Source organism: Mus musculus, chromosome 2 (genome assembly GCF_000001635.26).
Source record: "Mus musculus strain C57BL/6J chromosome 2, GRCm38.p6 C57BL/6J".
NCBI lineage: Eukaryota > Metazoa > Chordata > Mammalia > Rodentia > Muridae > Mus > Mus musculus.
The window spans coordinates 43,615,707-43,641,714 of record NC_000068.7 but is presented as its reverse complement, the minus strand read 5'-3'; the positions used below and the strand labels follow the sequence as shown (position 1 = coordinate 43,641,714).

The 26,008-nt window shown below is 37.0% G+C and overlaps 1 protein-coding gene across 6 annotated transcripts in view; it reads right to left on the bottom strand.

The window, feature by feature from the left end:
- Kynu (kynureninase) overlaps positions 1 to 26,008 on the bottom strand; it is a 127,791-nt gene that overhangs the window by 41,334 nt on the left and 60,449 nt on the right. For 4 of the 6 annotated variants that reach the window (XM_006498325.3, XM_011239178.1, NM_027552.2 and 1 more), the window contains 2 exons: positions 12,664 to 12,762; positions 10,096 to 10,169 (listed from right to left, as the gene is read on the bottom strand). In XM_006498325.3, the coding sequence (XP_006498388.1) occupies positions 10,096 to 10,169; positions 12,664 to 12,762 (173 nt within the window). Of the gene's footprint in view, positions 1 to 4,956; positions 6,764 to 10,095; positions 10,170 to 12,663; positions 12,763 to 26,008 lie in introns of those variants that run through there. The other 2 variants (NM_001289594.1, XM_011239179.3) reach the window with 2 other exon arrangements.

Sequence of the window (26,008 nt, the reverse complement as noted above, 5' to 3'; positions counted from 1 at the left end):
AAACACTCATCCATTGCTGTTGGGAATGCACAGAGACTTTTGAAGTCAGTGTGCCAGTTTTTGAGGAAGATGAGAATCTATCCACCTTAAAGTCCAGCTATACCACTCTTGGGTATATTACCCAAAGGATACTATGTGCTACCACAAAGACACTTGTTCAGCCATGTTGATTGCTACTTTATTTATTAAAGCCAAAAATTGGAAACAATCCAGATGCCCCTCAATAGAAGAATAGATAAAGAAAACGTGGTACATGTGCACAATGGAATATTATTCAGCTGGGAAAAATAAATGAAATTATGAAACTCACAGGTAAATGGATGGAACTTGTTTCTTCTGTGTGCTTATTTAGTACTTTTCTAAAATATTCGTTTTGGTTTTATCTTATTGTATTTTATTTTATTATAATTTAATTAATTTTATTAGTATTCTTTAAGAACCGGTTAGTTTTGTAATTAGACATAGAAAGGGGTTAGATCCAGATTGGAGTGGGAATTGAGAAGGATTAGGGAGTAGAGTGAAGAGAAACTGAATTCAGTATATATTATATGGGAAAATCTATTTTTAATAAGAGAGGGAAAAGGCTTTTTGCAGAAAATATTTATAAGTCATATTTATGTGTCACTTTGATCCACTCACTATTATTCAACTCACATGAAAAAGCAAGGAGAACTTAGACAGATATTCAGTAGGATAAGATGTGTAGTGATCCTTGCCATATTTAATTATTGCTTTGGAAATATATATTTATACATGGCTATATACTCACAATACACATATATAAGGCTACACCAGAATTCCTCATCATTTGAAAACAGAGAAATGTCCTCTGAAATAAATTTTATTTATAATGGAGAAAATAGTTATTAAAGCATTGCCTTAAAATATTAAGTCAAGATATTAGAAACATGGCTCAGCAGTTACGAGTACTGGCTGGTCTTGCAGAGGCCTGATATTCAGTTCCCAGCACCCATACAGCAGCCTACAACCATATACAGCTCCCGTTCCAGGTGCTGTGACACCATCATTTGGTACTAGACATTCTGCTGCAAAGACAAACACTCGTACACATAGAGCAAAAATAAATAAGTAAAAAATGATGTGAGGTTGAAATAACAAACAACTTAAATTTATAATCTGATAAATTTGAAAATAAAATAATGACATTTAAAATGATTATTTTGATATTTATTTTCATATGTATAGGTGGTTTTCATACAGGTAGTCTGTCTGGCATATGTGTGCCTGGTGATGTTGGGTCAGAATATGGTGAGAGACCGCGTTAATGTGAAGCACTATGTGTGTGCTAGGATTTGAACCCTGATCCTCTGAAACAGTAGCCTGTGCTCTTTCACTGCAGTTATTTCTCCAGCCACATGATACAATTTTCAAAAAGAAGAAACAATAAATCCATTGTTTATTTTGGATTTGCATTTTGAGGCAATGTTATGGTGGCAAAATATAATCCTGTTCATATAAGGTATAACTTTTTCTACAAAATCTTGGAGATGTTTTTTAGCCCTGGCTGTCCTGGAACTCACTTTGTAGACCAGGATGGACTCGAAGTCAGAAATCCACCTACCTCCACCTCCCAAGTGCTGGGATTAAAGGTGTGCACCACCACTGCCCGGCCTTGGAGATGTTTTTTAACAGTTTATTTTTCTCTAAAATCTTTAACATTTCAGCTATTTGATTTAAAATTCTTGTCAGATTTCTTCAACTATCTGTGCTAAAAATTCTAACTATGGGATATCCTTGCCTATCATGAATCAAGAGTTTTTCAACTTCACTTACACTGTGAACTCTCTGGAAATATCATACTTTATAATGAGTCTTCATTATACTTTTTTTAGAAACTTTTATTTATAATATGAGACAACACAAAGTAATTAATAGAATTGGATTTCAATTTAGTTGATGAAGACTTCTTAAGTAGGGACTAATTTTATAAGTGGATGGTTGACCAATAAAGATTTTTCTTATAGGAAAATCTTTGTTACTCTGTGTTGTGTTGGACACTGGATAATGCTTAAACAATGTGGTACTCTCACAATTTGAAATTTGATGACAGTAATGACCAGCAATGAAAATTTTCTCTTAAACAAGTGTGTAATTAAAATTATTACCATAGTTGAGCTACTCCTAGACAAGCACTTTCCTCTGCAATAATAAAATCTCCGTTCTAAGAATATTTACACAAGGAGGCATTATGCAGGAGAGACAGATGAGATCACTAAGAAACTAAAACAAAGTCTACGTTGTAGATACGGCTTGGGACATGCCTCTAGATATATGTGGATGTGGAAAATATTAAATCCACAGGACAAATTTGCATACGCTTATCTCCACCAATATCACTTGTTTAGTTGTAGAAAACATGGTATGAGCTTACGGTCTTTAATGTCTTTTGGTGAGACATTTTGATGCACATGTTTACTCTGTTTTGGACTTCCCTGAGAATTATTTTATGTGAATAATAAGGGGCAAACAACAATAACCTGTGTTTGAGATCTGAAATTTGTTTTAGCCTCTCACTAAAGTTAGTGAGAATCTTTTTAACTTGCACACTACTTGTAATAATAATTATGACAAAACCCTTTATGTCATCTCTATTTTAAAATTTCAATCAAAGGACTCTAAGTGGTTCCAAAAAGATGTGTTTGTATGAATAAAAATTAGAGAATTTTTATCAAAATTATCAATAGGCATCATTCTTGGCCACTTAACATGTCCTCAAACTATCAGCAATGGGAGTAGAACTTTGCACAATGGAAGCATTGAAGCTATGTTGCACCTGTTGCAAGTAAGCAGCAACACCATTGAGTACCATGGTGTCCCTGAATAACATTAAAATTGTGAACAGAAATCATCTTTCTGCACATCTGATCCATTCCAATTCTCAAAGCAGATATCCATTTTTATTAAAGCAGGTTGTGGCTGAATATTGAATTACAGCTTAAGGAGTCCTGCAGAAAAAACATCTCACATATTGAAGTTCTTAAATCAAAGGGACAAACATGATACTGGACCACATGAAATATAATCGTTGACATTTGTAAAGCTAACACGAAGTCAAGGTCATTTGAGTGCTGTTTGTCACATATTGTGATTGCTAAGCCTTTGAAATTTAAAGTACTACTTTCATATTATTTTATATTTGCTTAGAAAGTCATATATAATATATGTACACAGAAATCAAATGAAGTTATTCCCCCTTAGAAGCAGTTAGACCAAGTTTTTGGACAGGGGAATTCAAGAGACTTTCCAAACAATTTTGGCTACAGCTTCTGTCCTAAGTTTCTTTCCAGAATTTGAAGGTAAGACCTATTGCTGAAGAAACCACTTAAGACATAGTACTTAAAGGACTGAAGCTGGAATGGACCTAAAAAACCCATACATGAGGACTAACGTAGTAGCTAAAGTGGCTATGCACGCTACCAAGATAGGGAAGCAACCAAAAGTCCTACCCATTCATAAAGCCTATGAACTACAACAATGACCAGAAAAGCAAGATATCCTGTTGGATGATATTGATACTTATATTTTTGGAATAACCAGCATTCATCTATATAGATTTAAAGTCCACTCGATGGGAGGGAAATCATAATGGAGGCTGTAAACCTAGCCAACTACTGGCAGCTAGTCAGGTCATGAATCAGAGGATAATGTGCAACTGGCACTGCCCTAAACCAATATACTTCCTTATGGCCTTCTAGATATTTACCCTCCTTAGACCTCCAGAAAAGAGTAAATCTTCACCTCTCCTGAAAGAAGCTTTTTTTGTAGTAGCCATAGGTCATTATAGGAAGTCACAGTTGATCAAAATGGAAAGAATAACGGAGAGTGGGGAGCCAAACCCCAATTTGATACATCACCCTCAGAGCAAGATGTGCATAAAGTCAACCGCAATGACATGCCCATGTGGGTGGTGGAGGAAGATCTCACAAGGTCCCATCCGATGTGGAATGATAGAGAATTAATGGTTGCTGAGAGAGGGGAGAATCAATCTTCTCTTGGGATAAACCCCCTGCTAGGTTATGCAATCCTGAGTGGTCAGCCCTAAACACATACAAATGAGCAACACTAAATGGACTCAGCAAGTTAGGCTCATATAACATACATATATATGTGTAACAAACGTGACGGAGGAAGAGGTCATGAGCTTGAAAAAATAGGGAGACACAGGAAGAGCTGGAGAGGTAAAGGAAGAGATGGCACTGATGTAAATACAAAACTTACGTTTGAAATTCTCAAAGAATTTAAATCAAAATATAGTCCCACATTTTAGGGCAGTTGTTAGATTGTTAGTTGTAGACTGAGCAGCAGTCCACCATAAGTATCTGTTGAGGGATTCTCAATATGTAATTTTTTAAGCTAGTCATAATCTATTATAATCCTTAAGTGTGGGCTAGGTTAAAATTGCAGGGAGAGAAGCTTTTGATTAACAACAGGTGAGGTTGCTTAAGCTCTGATCTTTGCAGAGTAGATTGCCTCTGTCTTGTGATAGGCTCCTTATCCACAAAAAAGAACTTGGAAATATCTTATGTTATCGGCTGTAGATAACATCCAACAAGCACCTTCTAACAGCAACAAATGAGGAAAATTCTTGGTATAGATATGATGAATCAGGTTAATAGAGACATTACTTCAAAAATGTTCCAAAATTATATAGCAAATACTAACTTTCTAGAATGCACTTCATTTCCCTGGATTTATGCCACACCAGATGGACCATCCATTTCTGCATGGGTGTTTTCCCACATTCATAATGAACATCTAAAATTTACATGAAATTCACCATACACCTGAAATTACCTTACCTTTACTCCTACCCACATTCTGTTCTTTATCTCTTTGAAAGCATTTGTTATCAGACTGCTGCAATGTACATAGCACTGGGATTAAAAGAGGAATACTTTATAGCAAATATATTTATGTTATAATAGCAAAACTATGTTAAAAGAATGACAATGATTTATTTATTTGAAATAACATCTTTAACCACTAGATGTCAGCCTTTTCAAGCAACAAAGCTTACTGCCAATTTTGTCAATGTAGCCTTTAGATTTTTGCATTTGAGTTGAGGTTGTTCATATGATAATGAATAATTTAACAGAGACAACAAAAGCCAACTCCCTCTGAAGTTCTATAAAGATAGAGAAGGTATAGGAATTAGAAATTTTATTAAACACAATTAAACAACTGAAACCTGAGACCTAACAATGGAAATACAATTATTAATTGGTAAAAGAATCAGCATATATACCCCAAAATTCAATTTATATGTGATATCTGCATGATAATTGTTATTCACAGGGAAATATCCTTTCATTTCAAAATAGCTTTACTGAGCATCACTACTGTTTATGGAACCAGTCTAGTTGAATGTCGTATTTTGACATTTTCAATCTTCCTCTAACATTTTCCCAGGGATGCTCTTTGATTTGCAGATATACAGAGAAGGAAAACACACTGCAGAGCACAACGTGAAACTTCTAGCAAAGCACTAAGCTTTGAATCACAAACAAGCAGAGATCATGAGGCTCTTGTGCAAGTCTACAACACCCCTCGCCTACAGAGCTCAAAGTCCCTAACACAAATTAACTCATGATCCGGGGTTTGGAGGAGGGAATTAAGCCTAGAAACGGGAAGCCCTGGAGTCAGTCATTCTGACATCACATTGAGAGAAGCTTTAAGAATATGAAGAAATGAACAACAAACAGAGAAGGAAAAGCCAGTCTTCTGTAATGCAGCTTGGCTGGTTAAGCCTGATTTAAGCCCATCCATATGCCAGGCTGACTAGCTAAAAAGCAGTACATCAAAATATAATCTTTCAAAAACATTGAACCATGGCATATACAAATATAAAATAAGCATCAAAAGAAGGGACTCCCTTTTCAGTATGGTTGACACACCTGTCATAACTGAGGTGTTCAGAGACTGAGGCAGAATACTCTGACTTCCAAACCAGCCTGGGTTACACAATCTCCCTTGAAAATCTATAAAAGAAAGGAAGGAAGGAAGGAAGGAAGGAAGGAAGGAAGGAAGGGAAGAGAAGGAAGAATGAGAGATGTAAAGAGTGCACAATAAGGTCAGTGGGAGAGAGAATTTAGACAATAGAAATTTAGTCAATTCTTCAAATGTCCACTGAACCTGGTGACAGCCAAAAATGATTTGATGCCCTAGAATGTCAGAAACCATAAACTTTGGGGTTACCATTTGTGGTTGAGAAAAATACTTCAATTGGAAAAAATGCTACATGTTCACTGGGAGTCAGCTCTGCACCCATCCAGGAAGGATGAGAGAATGTCTTAATGACAGTTTTAGAAATGCCACCCAATGTTATTCTTCCTAAAGTTTTGAATATATTTATGTAACTTTCTATGAATTGGTGACATATAATAAAACTAAGTGGCAACATTTAGTGCCTTAGGATACATAAAATTATTTTTTCCTCAGAAAACTTGTGTATGCAACAGAGGCTGACATTATTTCCTTTAGGGGAAGTACATTGGATGTGTGGAAATATTGTTGACATTGCACACCAGCAAGAAACTGTGATTTACGGATTCCACAGAACGAAGCATACTAAGTCTTTCCTGTTCCTCGTGTGCTGCAAGAGAAATCACGTGCAGCCCACCTCTGCTGGCAGGTCAGAGCTTAACTCCTGGCATGGCCTGAAGCATCTATGAATTACTTTCTCCTCTGTCCATATGCAAACAGGTTGCCTTTCAGCTTGATATCACACTGCAGGTCGTCCATCCTGATTTAAATAACAAAGGATGAGAAATGCCTGAAATAATTACTCATAACAGAAGTTTTAAAATATCTTGTATATTATCTGCAACTAAGCAAGATGAAATGATAACATTTGTTATGTGATGTATATATACACACTGTACGTGTGAGTGTTGTATGTGTCTGCACGTTTCTATGCATGTGTTTGGGCATACGCTGTGGCGCACATGTAGGGAGTTCAGAGGACAGCCTTGGATATCTGTCTTCCTGTATCGCTTTGGTGCTCACTGTGACATATGCCAGCATACTGTTTGGCCTCTGAACTTCTGGAGATGCTCTGTTTGCACCTATAATTACATTACAGGCAGGGTGATATTATAACTTATGTGCAACCACATCTAGATTTTTATGGATTCTGGGAATACTAATGTTGGTCTTCATGCTTGGGCAAGTGCTTTATCCACTGAGCCATCTTCCTGGCTTTAAGTCACGAGGACCTGTGTTTGTATCCTTAGCACCTATATAAAAAGCTGGCAGTGATAGTGAACAGCTACAATCCTTGACTTGAAAGGCAGACACAAGAGCATTGTGGGAACTTGCTCTCCACCTAGCCTTACCAGATCAATGATCTTCAGGTTCACTAAGAGGTTCCCTGTCTCAAAATATGAGGTGGAAAGCCACAGAAGAAGAGACCTAAAGTCACCATCTAGTCTTCACACTTAGGTATACATATGCACGCAAGCACCACACACACATAATTAACACACACACACACCCCAAAAACATGACTTAAAATATGCACATTTTCTATTAATACATGCTATATATTCTTCTCTGAAGATTTGGGATATAGAGAACTCTTTAAAGTACTGACAGCAATATATATTAAAGGAAAATAAATGCCTGGCTAAATAATTGTCCAAAGAAAAGCACCTTTTAATTTTAGAAGCCTGAAATCTTGAAGAGACTTCAGACATGATTAAGTAACATACAGAAAATGATCTTAAATTTCTAGGATTAATATGCAGAGAATTGCAGAAATGGGAGGTGATCCAAGGTCTAGTAATTCAGATGTAATTTCTTTAAAGGTTAAATCATTGAGGCAGTAGCTAAGGGATACAGAAAACCAACCAATGGCACTGAGTCATGTAGTGGCATTGTCTACGACCTCATTGAACACATTCCAGAACAAACACAAATCAGATGCAGAATGATATTTTTTTTAAATCTCCACAACAGGTAAAAATAAAGGCACACAATAAGTTTCCTTGTCAAGTAAAAAAATGCATACATGTGTTGGTGTATTGCATTTGTGTTTTCACTTATTGTAAAATATGAAGAGATGTATGAAGCAGCCAGTATCATTTTTGCATTGTTCAATGTTCAGTTTCTTCAGGATTCATGTATAATGAAGTCTTGCAGGATAGAAGATATCCCTTACAAGCTAGTTTGTGGCACTGACAGCTTCAAAGGTAGATGCTATTTGAATAACAATACACTTAGGCCTTTACTAGGCACAGTCTGCTTGTCTTTCATTTATATTGATGAGGAATAAGAAATTTTCTAGTATAAATTTTTTTCCAATGATATTTTCCTTATCCCCTAGCTGGAATCAAAGATGAAAGAAAGGCAGTCTGGATATCCAAATGAAGATGTGACAAATCCCCAGGCTTCAAATGGAGTGGAAGGAGGAAGGGAAAGGAGTAGGAAAAGACAGCAAGAAAAAGAACTTCTGGTTGCCTTTTCTCACCCCCAGGGAGGCTGATTGTAGGACCATAGTGCTACCTACTCCCAGTCTTAGCTAGCTTCAATAACTTAAACAAACAACCTCAAAACAGGACCTTTAGGAGTAAACATGGCAGCTATGGCTTCAGGTAGCCTTGTGCCAGGCCTTTGTCCTCTCATACCCACACCCTTGCCCTACCTCCATCATTCGGAAGAGACTCCATAGGTCTAAGAAGCCCGAGGAATTTAACAGTACATCTTATTTTGTTCATGCCCCTCTTTCAGTGAATGTCCCTGCGTTCTGCTTTCCTGCATAGCTAGATTTTCTGTGGACGGGAGTGAAATGACAGGTGTCACAACAAGGGGGGAAGTGGTGGGATCGGGTGATAAATGGGCACAGCCCAGTAGAGTTTTCCTGCCTCACCTGTCCCTTAGCTTAACAGAGCCAGAATCATTAGTGTAGAAGATGGCGGTGATGGTGAGGAGCTGGGGCTGGAATTGCTGAGTCACTGCTGCTTGCTGTCCAGTGACTTTGTTTCCCACTCACTTGCTTGAGAGGACTTTTCTTGAAGCTGAGCTGCCCACTGACAGCTTGTAACTGTTTCTCTAGTTCCCACTTCTACAAAGCTAGCAACTCCTTTGTCATTCTCACAGATTTTTTCCACCGTTCCTCCCTCCCTCCCTCCTCTTTTTTCTTTTGCTTTCTTCTTTACTTTCTTCTCTCCTTCCTTCCTTCAGCCCTCCATTCCTATCTCCCTTCCTTCCTTTCTTTCTTACTTGCAGAGATTTTTAAATTTTCATTTTATGTTTTTATATTATAATACATCATTTTCTCATTGCCTTTCCTTCATCCAAACCTTCCTCTATACCCCTCCTTTCTTGAGCTCTTTCAAATCCGTGGCTTCACTTTTCATTAGTTGTTGTTACAAACACACACACACACACACACACACACACACACACACACACGTACATACACAAACACATATACATATGTGAGGGAGATGTACTCATCCCTTCCCACACGCTTAATAGTTTAGAGCTACAAAATTTCTTTCACAGACAAGATAAAATATAGTGGTAAAGCTAAGGGTGGGTAGCTTATGTGCTTCAAAATCAATCCCAATTATTTCTGTATTTGAGCCCTTATTCTGAAGATGAGCTGGAGAACTCAGAGGGCAAAACAATAGGAACTTCATAAAGGTCCTGGTTCCAGTGGCTCATCTGATAACCTTGGAATTGGGGAACTTAAACACAACCAGTGACTTTCAAACCACAACATTGTGGTTTGGGTCAGGAGACAGACTGTACTTAAAGCAATTGGCAAGTCTAAGCAGCACATTTAAAAATATCATTTTCCAGAGGGCTTTTGTATTATACCATTGTCTCTCCATGGTTGCAAGGAACTCATTTTGCATTGAAGGTTTCTTGTTTGATTAAATTTCTTATTCAGCCAATTGAAGTCTTTGGAAAGCAATTATTTCTGAGAAAGCACAGCACCGTTAATAGAGTGGTAAAATAATTATAATCTAATCCAGATCCTGTTCATGAGCAATTGTAGGGATGTTTAAGATCCTAGGAATACACACCAATTCATTCATACCAGAACAAAAGCTTGGAGACACTACTCACGCAGGCTTGACAGTATGAGCATGTTTCTCGTGGACAAAGGCACCAGCCAGACCTCCAGCTCCTGAATTTAAATACTGGAAAAGAAGTGAAATTGATGGCTTTACTTGACTATATGAGGAAGATATAAATATTATTTTTATTTTAATAAAATAAACCCATAACTTTTGACCAATTTCAAATTTGTGATTATTTAAGCTTCTGGAGAAAAACAGAATACTGGGTCTTACTGTTAAAAGAAAACCAAATGAAAGGTATTACTAAGTTGAAGATATGTGGCTATGTTATTTTCACCAAATTTTATTCAGATTATTTGGGTAGAAGAGTAGGGCAGAGTGAGGTTTTGGAGAGCCTTGCACATGTTAAAAACTTAGCTGTCCTGATCATTTGTAGGGCAACTAAGTCTAGCACCAGTGCAGCTACAAAGAAGAAGCAAGAGACTGGCATCTAAAAGTGACCAGAGACTCATTAAAATGCTGACACACACCCCTTGGAGGAGACATAAAATGCTCAAAATATGTGTATGTGATGCATGAAGTTTTATATAGAACTACATTTAACAGATAGGATATACATGGAATGCTCAAAACAAAACAAAACAACCCCAAAGGTACAGTCCTTGTAGAGTAGAGCCATCTGAACTACTAAGTGTTTGTTGCTCTTGCACACTTCTTACCTTAGAAATTGACCATTTTCTAATACAAAGCTCTGCTTTGGCTATTCTTCATGTATCTGTGTTTTCTTGCATCAAGTCCTTCCTCCAGGACAATCCAGAGGTGTCCATTGAATGCACAGTATCACTTGTATGTAACAGCTAAACTAAGTTCTAACAGATTTCAAAGCTTTTGTTCAAATGCACTATGCCAAATAATTACTAATTCATATATGTTCAAATATTGTAACTTAGTTTTCATATCCACAAAAACTAAAGGCATCATCAATATGAATTATGCTCTAAGTATGGAGTCTTTCTCAATATTTAATTTATTTTCATAGTAGTGTAGGCATTTAATGAATACATTTTCTACAGTTGTAGGAATAGAAAAAGTTATTTTTTGTGTTACTCTATCATATGACCTCACTAGTTCCTAAAGAAGAAAACATGGCATTGACAGAAATAGAATGTAAGTTGTGGACCAAGCATTTTCTTTCTATTAAAACCAATGTGAAATAAAAGGCTGTCTGATAATATCCAACATATATAAAGAACTCAAGAAGGTGGACTTCAGAAAATCAAATAACCCCATTAAAAAATGGGGCTCAGAACTGAACAAAGAATTCTCACCTGAGGAATACCGAATGGCAGAGAAGCACTTGAAAAAATGTTCAACATCCTTAATCATCAGGGAAATGCAAATCAAAACAACCCTGAGATTCCACCTCACACCAGTCAGAATGGCTAAGATCAAAAATTCAGGTGACAGCAGATGCTGGCGAGGATGTGGAGAAAGAGGAACACTCCTCCATTGTTGGTGGGAGTGCAGGCTTGTACAACCACTCTGGAAATCAGTCTGGCGGTTCCTCAGAAAACTGGACATAGTACTACCGGAAGATCCAGCAATACCTCTCCTGGGCATATATCCAGAAGATGCCCCAACAGGTAAGAAGGACACATGCTCCACTATGTTCATAGCAGCCTTATTTATAATAGCCAGAAGCTGGAAAGAACCTAGATGCCCCTCAACAGAGGAATGGATACAGAAAATGTGGTACATCTACACAATGGAGTACTACTCAGCTATTAAAAAGAATGAATTTATGAAATTCCTAGCCAAATGGATGGACCTGGAGGGCATCATCCTGAGTGAGGTAACACATTCACAAAGAAACTCACACAATATGTATTCACTGATAAGTGGATATTAGCCCCAAACCTAGGATACCCAAGATATAAGATATAATTTGCTAAACACATGAAACTCAAGGAGAATGAAGACTGAAGTGTGGACACTATGCCCCTCCTTAGATTTGGGAACAAAACACCCATGGAAGGAGTTACAGAGATGGAGTTTGGAGCTGAGATGAAAGGATGGACCATGTAGAGACTGCCATAGCCAGGGATCCACCCCATAATCAGCATCCAAACGCTGACACCATTGCATACACTAGCAAGATTTTATTGAAAGGACGCAGATGTAGCTGTCTCTTGTGAGACTATGCCGGGGCCCAGCAAACACAGAAGTGGATGCTCACAGTCAGCTAATGGGTGGATCATAGGGCTCCCAATGGAGGAGCTAGAGAAAGTAGCCAAGGAGCTAAAGGGATCTGCAACCCTATAGGTGGAACAACATTATGAGCTAACCAGTACCCCGGAGCTCTTGACTCTAGCTGCATATATATCAAAAGATGGCCTAGTCGGCCATCACTGGAAAGAGAGGCCCATTGGACTTGCAAACTTTATATGCCCCAGTACAGGGGAATACCAGGGCCAAAAAGGGGGAGTGGGTGGGCAGGGGAGTGGGGGTGGGTGGATATGGGGGACTTTTGGTATAGCATTGGAAATGTAAATGAGTTAAATACCTAATAAAAAATGGAAAAAAAAAAAAAAGGCTGTCTGATATTATTTCCTACCTTATAGGAACACCAGCAGGCAAAGTCAACACCCCAGTCATGTAAGCGGAGTTCAACATTTCCAACTGCATGTGCTAGGTCAAAGCCAACAAAACAGCCCTGGGGAAGAACATTCAAGGTTTTGATTTGTTTAATGATTAGGACAAACGTCTCAAGCCTACTGCAATATGTTGAAGAGTAACATGTTCTGATACCCCAGATCACAACATTTGACCCATAACTCCTTCAACCCTTTAGGCAGCCCTCTAGACAAAAGCCATCTTCGCAAAACTACTTCCTTCTTCACTACGTTGACATTTTCACTTGTGGAAAAATGTGGATAGGGATGAAACTTTAGGTCTAGCAGGAGAAACAAAGTCAGCACTGCCCAACTGGACTGCCTTGATTACACTTACTTCAGAGTTCATTTGTGGGAGACAGAGGGATTTGCTGAAATTCTATTTGTGAGTATTGTAACGGTGTAGTAGCAGGTCCCTGTTCCCAACAGATTCAGAGTCCCAAAGACACCAAGGCTGCAGAGCCAAAGACCCCTGTCCAACGCTCTGCAATACAGCACAATGTAGTACTGACTAGGAGCAGAAGGCTCTAAGATCTTTACCTTTCAACACAGCACACCTGTGCTCACAATCACCCCGTAAGCCTTCCTTTTCTCATGCATCCTCCGTCTTTTACCTTCCACTTATGCGCACGTTTCAGGCTGGTTGTGCTTTTGTTTGTCCATTTTTCAGCTGGTTTTAGACTGCTGTTTATTTTGTTCCATCCAGTTTACTCTAAATCATTTCATTCTAGTCTAGTCTGCTCTACTCTATTCTTCTATGCTGTCACATTTTATATGCTCTCCCTCTCCCCATGGCTTTTCTTCTTGTTATAATTCTTAGCCCCCATTTCTTTTCCTTCTTAAATTTAACATTCCATCAATGTAACAATCTCTAAATTCTGTAGATCCTAACTCTATCTCAACTCTCCTTTCCTAGCTACTTAGCCTACCTTAATTTCTTTCCTTCAAAGTCAATCTAATACTTAGTCCTTCTTCTTATTTACCGTACTCCACTCCCCTTTCTAACCACTTTAACTAAAATATGAGTATGCTACACTCTATACTTTGTTGTTTGTCTTGCAATAGTCTTTGAGGCCTCTGCTAGAATGAAAATCAGATAGTGATAATACTAAACACGTGTTCTCATTCCCCACTTAATGTCTTACTGAGGGTGTTATACAGAGTTTATACCAGGGATCTGGAGCTCCAGGTATGAAAAAATTATTTCCTGAATTATACAATCTACACTTCCTCATCCAAATCCCACCTGAACAGTACAAATCCTCCAACCAAAAGAATATAGCTGGTTAAAATTAAACCAAGCAAAGAAGTCTCACCAAAGGCATATTACTCAATGTACTAATGAAAGAAATGTGAACAAACAAGACATCATCTCCCTCAAAAAGCATTACTCCTGCAAAAATGACATCTAGTGTAAGTGAGAGGCTCTCCTAGACAGACAAATCAAAATAATGATTAAAAGCATCCTCAAAGACACAGGTAGGGAAATACAATAAGGAAGGGGATAGACAATATGAAAGAAGAATTTAAAAAAAGAAAGAATTATTGAAGAAAAATCGATATGATATTAAAGTCAAAGTAAGTAAAATAAAATAGTAAGTAAAGTAAGATCAAAATTAACTAAAATAAAAATTTAACAATGTCTCAGTGATAGAATGGACCAGTAAAAGGGGAAAACACAGAGCTTGAAGACAAGGAATAAGGACTAGAGGGGACCAACAAAAATAATGAGGAAACGATATTAGTGGAAATCCCAAGATGTATGAAGACTCTCCAAAAAGACCAAATTGCAAGTTGTAGGCATAAAATAAGGAGAAGAAACTTATTCTAAAGGTATAGAAAACATTTTTTAAAGAGTCAGGATAGAAAAATTAGCAGAATTCAGAAAAGAGATGCCTATCCAGAATGATAAGACCAGGAAGAACTTCCTCTAAACATATTCTCATTAGAATATTATGTAAATAGGGCAGAGAATGCATATGAAAAGCTGCAAGGGAAAAACGCCAAGTCATGCATAAAGGCCATCAGAATAACAGCAGATAATGCAACTGGAAGTCTAAAGGCTAGAAGGTCTTAGAATGATGTATTTTAAGATCTGAAAGATAACCATTGACAATCCAGGGTATTATATACAGTGAAACTAATGACCATAATTTAAGAAAAAGATAAGAACTTTTGTGATAGAAATAGTCTAAATAAATTTATGGTCACTAGGCCAGCTCTACAGAAAATACTTAAAGAAATCTTACAGATGAAAGAGAAACATAAATCCCTCCATGAGACTACCGAAGAGAATCAGCCATAAAAGAGTGATACTAAACAATGGAAAGAAGAAGAAAACAAAACCCTACAAAATCAGCAGAATGGCAGAAATCAATACACAGCTTTCAATAACCCTGAATGTTAATGGCCTCAATTCCCTAATCTGCAAACACAGCCTAATAGATTGGACCAAAAAGTGTGTATCATATATTTGTTGACTCCAAAAGAATACACTGTGTCACCAAATTAGTACCTTAGAATTAAAGAATGGAAATCTATCCCAAGCAAATGGCCCTACAAACAAGCACACCACAAAGTTACAATATCGGGCAAATATAATTTAAACCAAACAAAGTGAGAAAAGATAAAGACAACAACTTCATACTTATTAATGGAGCAATCAACCAAGAGGGCATTACTATTCTATACATGTATGCCCTGAAAACTTGGTAATTTCATAAAATAAGTACTATCAGAGTTAAAGTCACAGATTAACTCCAGCACAATAGTAGATATGACTTCAATACCCTACTCTCACCAATTGACAGGTCATTCCTCCCAAAATTAGTTAAATAATAAATAAATAAACAAATAAATAAATAAGGGAATTTTTTAATTAAATGAAATCATAGATGAAATGAACTTAACAGACATTTACATAACACGCCATTCAAACACTGCATTATACACATCACATATTAGAATATAAAACAAGTACAATAAATAGAAGAAATTTTACATAATTTCTTATATTCCATCTGACTATAGTGCATTAGGACTACAGCTCAAGAAAAATTCTAGACCCCACACAAACTTATGGATATTAAATAATACACTATTTAACATTGAGTGAGTCCTTGGAGAGATCAAGTAAAAAATAAAACCATTATTAGAATTGAATCAAATGATAACAAAACATGTCTAAACTAATACAAGTGACATTTGTAGCTCTATGTGCTTATATAAAGAAATCAAGTGTTTTGTAGTAGTTGTTGTTGTTTGTCTTTTTAAAATCCTATGTCTTAAAAAAGAGAAAGAACATTAGGTTGGGTTGATGGAGGAAATCTGGAAGAGTTTAAGGGAGGGAAATGTGATTGAATATATATATATAAATAAAATAAATAAAAATGTAAATGAAATTAAGTAAGTTAAAGACAAAGAAAGGAAGGAAGGGAAAATGAAAGAAGAAGGGAAAAGAAAAGAAATAAGAGATATCTAAAAGTACTGGGAAAAGAACAAAGGCCATATAACAGAGGAATAGAAGTCATTATAATCAGGGAAGGAATTTGTGAAGTGAAAAGCAAAATAAAAAATACAAGGAATCAATAACATGAAGAGTAAATTCTTCGAAAAGATAAACAAGACTAACAAGGCCTTAGCCAAACTAACGAAATAGGAGAGAGAAAAGATCCAAATCAATAAAATTAACAATGAAAGGTGGCCATTACAGCAGTTGCTATGGAACTTCAAAGCTTATCAGGCCCTATCTTGAAAGATATTCCAGTGATTTGGAAAAATCTAAAGAAGTTGATGAAAATGAATTTCCAAAAGTAAACCAAGATGAGATAATCCCCCAAAAAAGTTTAGACAGATCATTAACATGCTGTGAGAGCAATAAATCAAACAAAATAACAACAACAACAAAAGAGAAAAGGACAAAGAAAACCCCAAACAAAAAACATGAACCCAGATATATCAAACGTTCTCTCTCAAGGAAATGGTAAGCCAAGTTGTCTTCAGTTGTCCACTTTTTCCAAAGTTGAATTAATAAAAACATGAAACATAAAATGGGGAAAATACCAAATCACAGTTTCTCTCCAAATATTTCCTTTTTCATTCAATCTGTTTCCCATTTTGTCCTGAACATTACAAGCTCCTCTCTGCTGCATAGGGACCTGTGCTTTGGGTAAAATCCGCATGGTACATTTGGCAGACACTCCCTCAGTAAGTATCACTCATCCTGTTCTTTTCTTCCACTGTATCTCAGACTAGCCCTGGATATTTACATTTGGACATTTACATGTAATGTGTGGGCGCTCAAGATACTGGATGATCAGCTCTTATGCTTGCTTTCCAGCTGAGCCAGTAAAATTCCTTCCATCCCAAGGATAAGTGTATCTTTCTGGACTTCCCTCTCAATTGGATGTATAATATGGAGTTTCTGATTGGCAGGCCAAGTAAAAGACAGAATTAGATATTGGAGGAAAAAGGCCAAATTCTGGCAAATTAAAAATCTAAAACCAGAAACAAACCAAATACCTGTAATTGAATCTTCCAGAAAAAAAAAAAAAACTAAATAGTTAACCTTGAACTAAATGCTTCAGAGACAAAATATAAATAGAATCCAAACTGAACGGTATCTCAACTATCATCTCAAAACAAACCCATCGATCATCCATCCATCAATGCAAGGCAAGTCCAACCTCTAGAAAGAACTCTCCAACAACCACCCAATGGGGCCACATTGAGCATGAGAGTCTCATGCTAGTACCTGACACAGATTCAAGTTGTTCCTGCAGTAACAGAACAAAAGAAAGCCATAAATCATGTCACTTTCTCAAGGACTTTCGTGGAAGTATCAGGTTGTAAGAAAATAGAGAACTCTCTGTTACAGTTCCCAGGTGCTAGCTAATGACTGTCTAAGTCTATGGGCTGGTGGAAGCTTATTGCTGTGTTAGCACGTTCCCAATACTCCACCTGATAGTCACCAGGATGGCAGGGCACACACAGAGGTGAACAATGAATGGCTCTTAAGGAGACTGAAGATAGCCTAAGATTATTGTACTCCAAAACTACCACATCCAGGCTCTTCACAATCTCAGATGATCTTCTCAGTCATTGTTCTAGTCAGCTTTGTAGAATTCTTAACACATGTATAACTTTTATTCTTGGAAATTCTGTTCACAAAACTATACTTACTATCATGTGACTACATTTATTATTTAACAAAAGAAACACCTTATCTAGAATGTGTAACTTATTTCATTGTTTTCTTCTAATGTAGAGAGATGAATTTGTACCATTTTTCTTATTCCAAATTGAGAAATATGTATATTATATATATAAATATATATATGATATGTATTATAAGCAAGATGTTTTCTATGGGAATGAACCTTTTGAAACTGACTGGGAAGCAATACAAGTAGTTCACAACGAGAACACTTAGAGGTCATCATAACCTGGGCTTGCAGATTCATGATTAAGCATAATAGACATTCACATTTGTTACCGTGAATTGTAAGATACCCATATGATTGAAATTCCATGTGGAAAAACAGAAATTGTGAGACTTAAGTGCTCTTTCTACTCACTTGCATTTCTAATTAGAGGAGTAGTTTTTTTAACAAGAGAAAATTTCAAACTCACCTTTTTATACATTGTTAAGAGTTTAACTTTCTTAGATTACCCAAAGAAAAATCTGTACTTTATTTCATGATAAATTATTCATAAAGTATGGACTATGAGGAAGGCACCAAGTTCACCTACTGGATCCTGTTATTAATCCCCTGTGGTCACAGCTGTGGCATTGTATCAGAAAACCACTCCAGGCTCTCACAGTACATTTTATTGAATGTACAATTCTTTTGTATGGATGGCAGAAAACATAAATTATTAAAGTGGGGACTGTATCAAGCTACAAATTTGAAAGAGATGGTCAGAGTGCAATTTTACAGAAGAGTCGCTAGATGGCAGCATCTTAAAACAAAGCATCAAACTGAGCCCTCCTTCAGCTATTTCCAAATATTTTCAAATGGAGTAGATGACTTGTGATTCAAAGAAAAGGAAGAGGAGGAAGAGGAAGAGGAGGAGGAGGAGGAGGAGGAGGAGGAGGAGGAGGTCAAACTTGTTTTCCTAGTTCATACAATGTTTTTGAGACACAATTTTTCAACAGGATTTTAAACCAACTTTACCATAGATGGTTATTGCATAAGCATTTTGACATAATTAAGTGGAATAGAGTTGTGCTTGGCCAACACAGTACCTTACTCTCTAGCCATCCTTGAATAATTCTAGTCATTTATTTCTTAAATGCAAATTCTTTCGATCTGCATTTTTCCAGAGAATTTTCTTTTTTTTTTTAATATTTTTTATTACGTATTTTCCTCAATTACATTTCCAATGCAATCCCAAAAGTCCCCCATACCCTCCCCCCCACTTCCCTCCCCACCCATTCCCATTTTTTCGGCCCTGGCATTCCCCTGTACTGGGGCATATAAAGTTTCTGTGTCCAATGGGCCCCTCTTTCCAGTGATGGCCGACTAGGCCATCTTTTGATACATATGCAGCTAGAGACAAGAGCTCCGGGGTGCTGGTTAGTTCATAATGTTGTTCCATCTATAGGGTTGCAGGTCCCTTTAGCTCCTTGGGTACTTTCTCTAGCTCCTCCATTAGGAGCCCTGTGATCCATCCAATAGCTGACTGTGAGCATCCACTTCTGTGTTTGCTAGGCCCCGGCATAGTCTCAAAAGAGACAGCTATATCTGGATCCTTTCAGCAAAATCTTGCTAGTGTATGTAATGGTGTCAGCGTTTGGATGCTGATTATGGGATGGATCCCTGGATATGGCAGTCTCTAGATGGTCTATCCTTTCGTCACAGCTCCAAACTTTGTCTCTGCAATTCCGTCCATGGGTGTTTTGTTCCCAATTCTAAGAAGGGGCACAGTGTCCACACTTTGGTCTTCGTTCGTCTTGAGTTTCATGCGTTTAGCAAATTGTATCTTATATCTTGGGTATCCTAAGTTTCTGGGCTAATATCCACTTATCAGTGAGTATATATTGTGTGAGTTCCTTTGTGATTGTGTTACCTCACTCAGGATGATGCCCTCCAGGTCCATCCATTTGTCTAGGAATTTCATAAATTCATTCTTTTTAATAGCTGAGTAGTACTCCATTGTGTAAATGTACCGCATGAGAATTTTCTAAACAACAGTTTCAAAGGATATCCTACATTCCCTCTGAAAAACTCCTGTTAAGATCAGGATGCAAGCTGTAGTAGTTGTTTCTGTGTCTCTTGAGCTTCTATAAACTTGTCCTTTCTAGTTTTCCTGGCTCAGGGACACTACTACCCCTTCAGTTATGTTTTCCTTCATGTCCTTTCCCTATTCATTGTGCTGAAACTGATCTTAGAGTTCCTCAAAGGTCAAGGGCTGGGAATTTTACCTTGAGATTCATTTATAAATGACATTTGGAGGTGGGGTCATTGGGTAGTTGATATTAGCTGAAATCATAATGTGGTCTGTGGTAAAAACCAAAACTAAAGCCAAAGCCAAAGCCAAAACCAAAACCAAAGCCAAAACCAAAGCCAAAACCAAAACCAAAACCAAAACCAAAACCAAAACCAAAACCAAAACCAAAACCAAAACCAAAACCAAAACCAAAACCAAAATAGCTTTGTCCTTGCTGTTTCTCAGGTGATGCCCTCTGCTAGGGTATAACCAACTGCAAAAAGGCAGTTCCCAAGAATCCTTGGGACTGATCTTGGACTTCTCAACCTTTAGAACCACAATTTAAATAGAACAGCATTCCTTTACAAGTGAGTTATGAATAGGCTCTACTATTCAGTTATAGCCAAAGGAAACAAATGGGCCTGGATGGCTGAGATTATGTTCCAAAGACTGGCGCCATTCCCAATACATTCCCTACTTATATAATCTTATGCAAATCTCCAATCTTGTTGTTCTGTGTACTGACATAATAAGTGAAAGTATTGAATAAGTAAAGCAAAAGAATAAACAAAATCATACAACAGCCAGTAGATATTCTCATCTGATATTGGAGTTTCTTTATAAAATAGTTCTTATTTACATTCATATACTTAACACTGAAATTCAGCTAGACTTGAGACCCAAAAAAACTTAAATGAGAGCGCAAAATCTTGGGCTAATACAAACAGATGGGAAGAGGGAAGCTCTCCTGAGCTACCCAAGGAATGTTCTAGTAGTTCAGATACTTCCAAGTCCCAATAATCAGAACTGTCCATAGTCCAATGATCATTCTTGATAGCTTTATCACTTTTGGACTTAAAGAGCTTCATGGCTTCTACAATACTTATATCATCTTTCCTTTTCCCAAAGACCACAGGCTTGTCACTTAAGCACTCAGTCTTGGCAGGGAGATCAAAATCTAGGAGCCATTTGGGTTTGGTTTAGTATTTGCCATGAGCAAGGTCCCAAGATGTATATGTTTTAAGGTGAAGTGCTCAACCTCAAATTGCTTGCATGGATGGACTGCAGCCAGTGTCATTGTGTAATATGACATTACAATCTTGGCACATGAATCCTGAAGTAATTGTGTGAAGAATAAATAAAACAAACCATTATTAAACAATTCATCCCCCCCGCCCAGGGTACAGAGAAGCGATACTTTGTGTGGCCTTCGGGGCTCTGTCTGCAAACAGCTCAAAGCAACATGGAGAAAAACTCCCTGTCCACCCTCAAAATGTCATTGACCATGGCTGACCATGGCTTAAAGCAAGTGGCTAAAGAAATAGAGGCCTCTGAAAAGCCCAATGTTGAATTACAAATGAGAATTTATTGAGGTTTGATCTGGATGCGGTTTTATTATATGCTATTTTTCTTTAAAGGCATCTTTTAAAAATGGCGTATTTTAGGTAAAAACAGCAAATTCTATATGATCTGGATTACTCTCTGGTAAATAAGAAATACCACATGCATTTGGTTTTGTAATCCTCCTCACACAGCACCAACAATGTTTCCTGATCAGTGGAGAAGAATGCAGAACAGGGTGAACGCCTACATCTCCATCTCTTCAGAATTTATCAAACAATATAGAGAATGAGATAACGGAAGGTGATTAAGAATAGTAGCAGTTTTGACAATTTTGGAAGTTCTGCAATATGCTAAATTTTTACTATCATCTGGTATTTTCCTTCTTCACTCAAGAAAGCCGTCTGAATTGTGCGGAACACAAGACAGGTGTTTACATCAATACTTGGGGCTGGTATTCACCAGGTGTGTTTTGTGTGCTCATGAGGATTGTAAACTCACAAATGAGGTGGACAAACAACCAGTGTGCTAAGCCAGCTGAATTCCAACTTAGAGATGTAGCCACCTGGTCTTTATTAGCACATATACGGGTAACTCTATCCATTGGTAAAACCAGCCTCTGAGTGTTCACAGAAAGGTGCGGTACCAAATTCTGTTGAATGAGGCAGGTCTATATTCAGTGCTACTAACACTGTACTAGTCATGCCCCTAATCTCCTCAGTTCCCTCAAGGCTGATCGTGGGCTTGATTTGTTATAAAACGGCTTCCAGAGCAATGAAGTCTTTGAGATTTCTGTATAGCCTTTTCAACTTGACTCAAAATTCAGATAATACTGTGTACTTAATTAGAACAATATTCTTATAAGAAGAAAACTATGTGATAGTTGTTTCAAAATAAGAAAGTTTCTGTGTACATTTATATGTGCGTGCATACCTGTGGACACATGGCTTGACTTTATAGAGAAATATGGACATGTGGTGGGTTAGTAATACAGGTTTGCGAGGTAAGTCTGATGTTGGGTTTTGCAGTGATTTTCACAATTAGAGGTCTGCTAAATTACTAGAGAGGGATAGGAGTAGAGTAGAGGACAGAAGTTAATAAGGTTTCCTGTCTCAGAATTAGAACATTTAATTCCAAAGTTCACTCCTTTATTGATACAGTCATGCACAGATACCATGTTAAAAACAATACCAAAAATCAAGATCTGACTGGATATGGAGGCATATGCCTTTAATCCAAGATACTCTGTAAATTAGAAGCTATCCTGCCACACATTTGACAGGTTTTTGTCACACGGTGTTACATAGTGAAATCCCGTCTATCTCTATATCTCTATATCCATATATCTATATATCTGTATATCTATATATCTATACATCTAATCTATATATCTATATATCTATCTATGTATCATCTATATATCTATATATCATCTATATGTCTATATATATCTATATATCCATATATCTATATATCTATATTATAGCTATATATCTACATATCTACATATCTAATCTGTATATCTATGTATCATCTATATATCTATATATCTATATAATCTATATATATGAAAACAATTAAACAAATGCAAACTAGCAGTCCTATAAGAGGGCCTCCTATGATCTCACCATCTCTGTCAATCATCTTAGAATGTACAAAATATTTCCTTTAATTCATAACAACATTACCAAGACTCTCATATGACCTCTCTTTTGTTATCATTTTCTTTCAGCTCTCTGGTATGGGCAGGTATTAGTATTACATTCTATATTAAGCCTCTTTTGTACCAAAAGTCAGTAATTCTGTGGGTCACAATTCTTTCTAAACAGTACCTAGGGTTATCTACTTTTTTGTAGTGAAGGTATAATGCTTTCAGTTACACAAACAGCTCAATGGGAACAGCAGCTCTTCAGTATTAAAACAGAAGTGAAAACAATGAGTCTTAAGGGAAGAGATGCAGTCTTTGTCATGCAACTGCAGAAATAGTTTTTAGAAGTCAAGTTGCATCTCAAAATAGCTTAGCGTGCACGTTTTTTGTACACAGAACTCTGCTAGTCAAGGTTGTATTAGACCTTAGGCTCTTGTAAGTAATGCAGAAGATGAAAACTACAAATAATGTACATTATAGAAAATAAATCCCCAAATCTTTTATCCCAGCAGAGATCTGCCTGATGATGAATTCTAAATGCTCACATTGAAGGTCAGTAGTCAACTGAAACTGAATGAAGGAAGCTGAGATTATGTCTCAAATAGTTACCCTGGTATTGAAGTCCAATGATTTAAAAAGAAACATTTTAATGCATAAGTGCATATATACTGGGTAACACTTACTCTACTTGCTAAATTGATTCCACAGTTCCCATTGTCCCAGATGTATCGATTGATGGTATTTAAGCAATGTATTTGCAGAGCAGACAACAGTTCCTGATAAAGTGAACATTGCTCTGTGAGTTGCCTGTCCCAGAGAGCTTAATTTTAAAGATAAGAAATCCAGTAAGAAAGTGTTTTGAATTTAAAAAGAAAAGCAAGAGAGAGAAAGAGTTTGTCGTGAGAAAGGAATACACAAAAATCAAAGGACTTATTGCAGTAGAAATGGTGCTGTAGCAAGTGTAATGGTGCGTGATTATAATGCCAGCACTTGGGAGATTAAAGCAGAAGGATTGAAAGTTTGAGGCCAACCTACAATATCCCAACTCAAAAAAAAATTTTTTTTTGCTTTAAAATCTAAATGAGATTTTAAATGGATGTTTCAACCATCTTATTTTTATACTCTTATTGATGTGGAAGGATAAGTCTAAAGATGAAAGTTAAAATCTTCATGAAGTAGTTAACCTGGGCAAGTTAAAGCAACACAGTATGGGCATTTCTTTAGAGTCAAGCTGCTTTCACATATAGTATAGTATTAATTATATACCTATAATATCTATATATCTATAGCTACATCTATCTATAGCTACATTTATATATATATATATACACATAAACACACACACACACATACATACATTTCTTTGTACCAGCAGTCGCAATGATGCAAAATGACCTGTTGAGAGTGTCAGGTTGTTTACCCAGGTTAGAAAGATGTGGAAACAATCCCACCAAATGCTGGTTTTGGCTGAAATCCCTAGAACACCAAATGTGGATAAGGAAAGCTTTCTGAGATGCAGCAGTGGCCAAGCTATTATACCTTTCAACATGTTATCTCTTTCATAGGAAGATCACATGTACATTTTGTTGACATGAACATCTATGTAATCTAAATTATCCTTTAAGATTCCATTTTCTAGAGGAGGGATTCACATAGTCAGAGACTTCTTGGAAGCAAACTGGTAAAGAAGAGTTGGTACCATGGTTCTGTCCTTAAATGTGAGGAGAGACACAAAGGAAAGCAAGAGAATCAGAATTGAGAATGGAGTCCCTCATCCATGATATTGGCCAAATTTTAAACAAATTAGAACATGCATGTGTATAAATTTGTTCTGTTATCATGAGATGCATGAAATGTGTATTTGTGTATTGGTGTGTTTGTTCTTTCCTTTGTCAGTATTTAATAATCAAATGCTTTCATGTCTACACACACTGCCTAAATGAGTTCTTTAAAGAGAGTAGTTTCCCCCAGTCAGTCTTCTCTCTAGGATCCCCTTGAAGACCAATCTTCCCAGAAGGGAAAGGTCAATATACAGATGAAAGAACCAATTTATTTCATGTGTTGTGTACCCCAGTTCCTGAGAAGTGTCCAGGGACTTCCTGCTGCAAACCTGTGGAGGATTTTGTAATTCTCATCCAGTCCTCTAAAGGCTCGCACAATTTTAATTAGAAGGAACTCTTTCAGATGCCACATAAAGAGCTGAAGAAATGCAGGTGGGTGGGATATGTAGCGTGTCATCCAGTGCTGTTGTTAGTGGGGCAGCTACATGAGACACCCATCAGAATGGGTGGAAGTATCATGTATTAAGATCTTTCTACATGAGTTGGAGATTATGTTTCTGAGGGTCTGGGAAGTCATTTCTGAATGCTGGCATTGATAAGAACCTTACCTGGAATATTCTCTATTTCCTATCCTTGATAATTGGGACTAATCTAATACTCAAGGAAAGAGAGAATAAGAAATAATAATTACTTATTTTTACTTTGCCTTTCATACCTTCTGAGATTTCTTTGCCACTGCAGGATTAATTGGAATGAATAAAAAGAGATAGTCTAGTGAAAAGAGATTGTCCATACCAGCCATTGAAAACATAGCTTTGGAATCATCTGTAAGTAGACTCCAACACCAGTCTTCATTATCTGCTTAAGTGGGCAGGGCAAGTGCTTTTGCAGAAACAGTTCTCTCATCTGAGCCCTGATGAAAGGTCACTAATGGGTTTTCTGAGAAAATGTACTGGATAGCAAGCATCCAAATCATAGGATATTACCGGAAGTAGCAGCTATTACTCTGCTCTCACTTGTAAGGTGCATAATTTTCCAGAGATACTCATCCATTAAAGTAATTCTTGGGGGATTTTCTATACACCC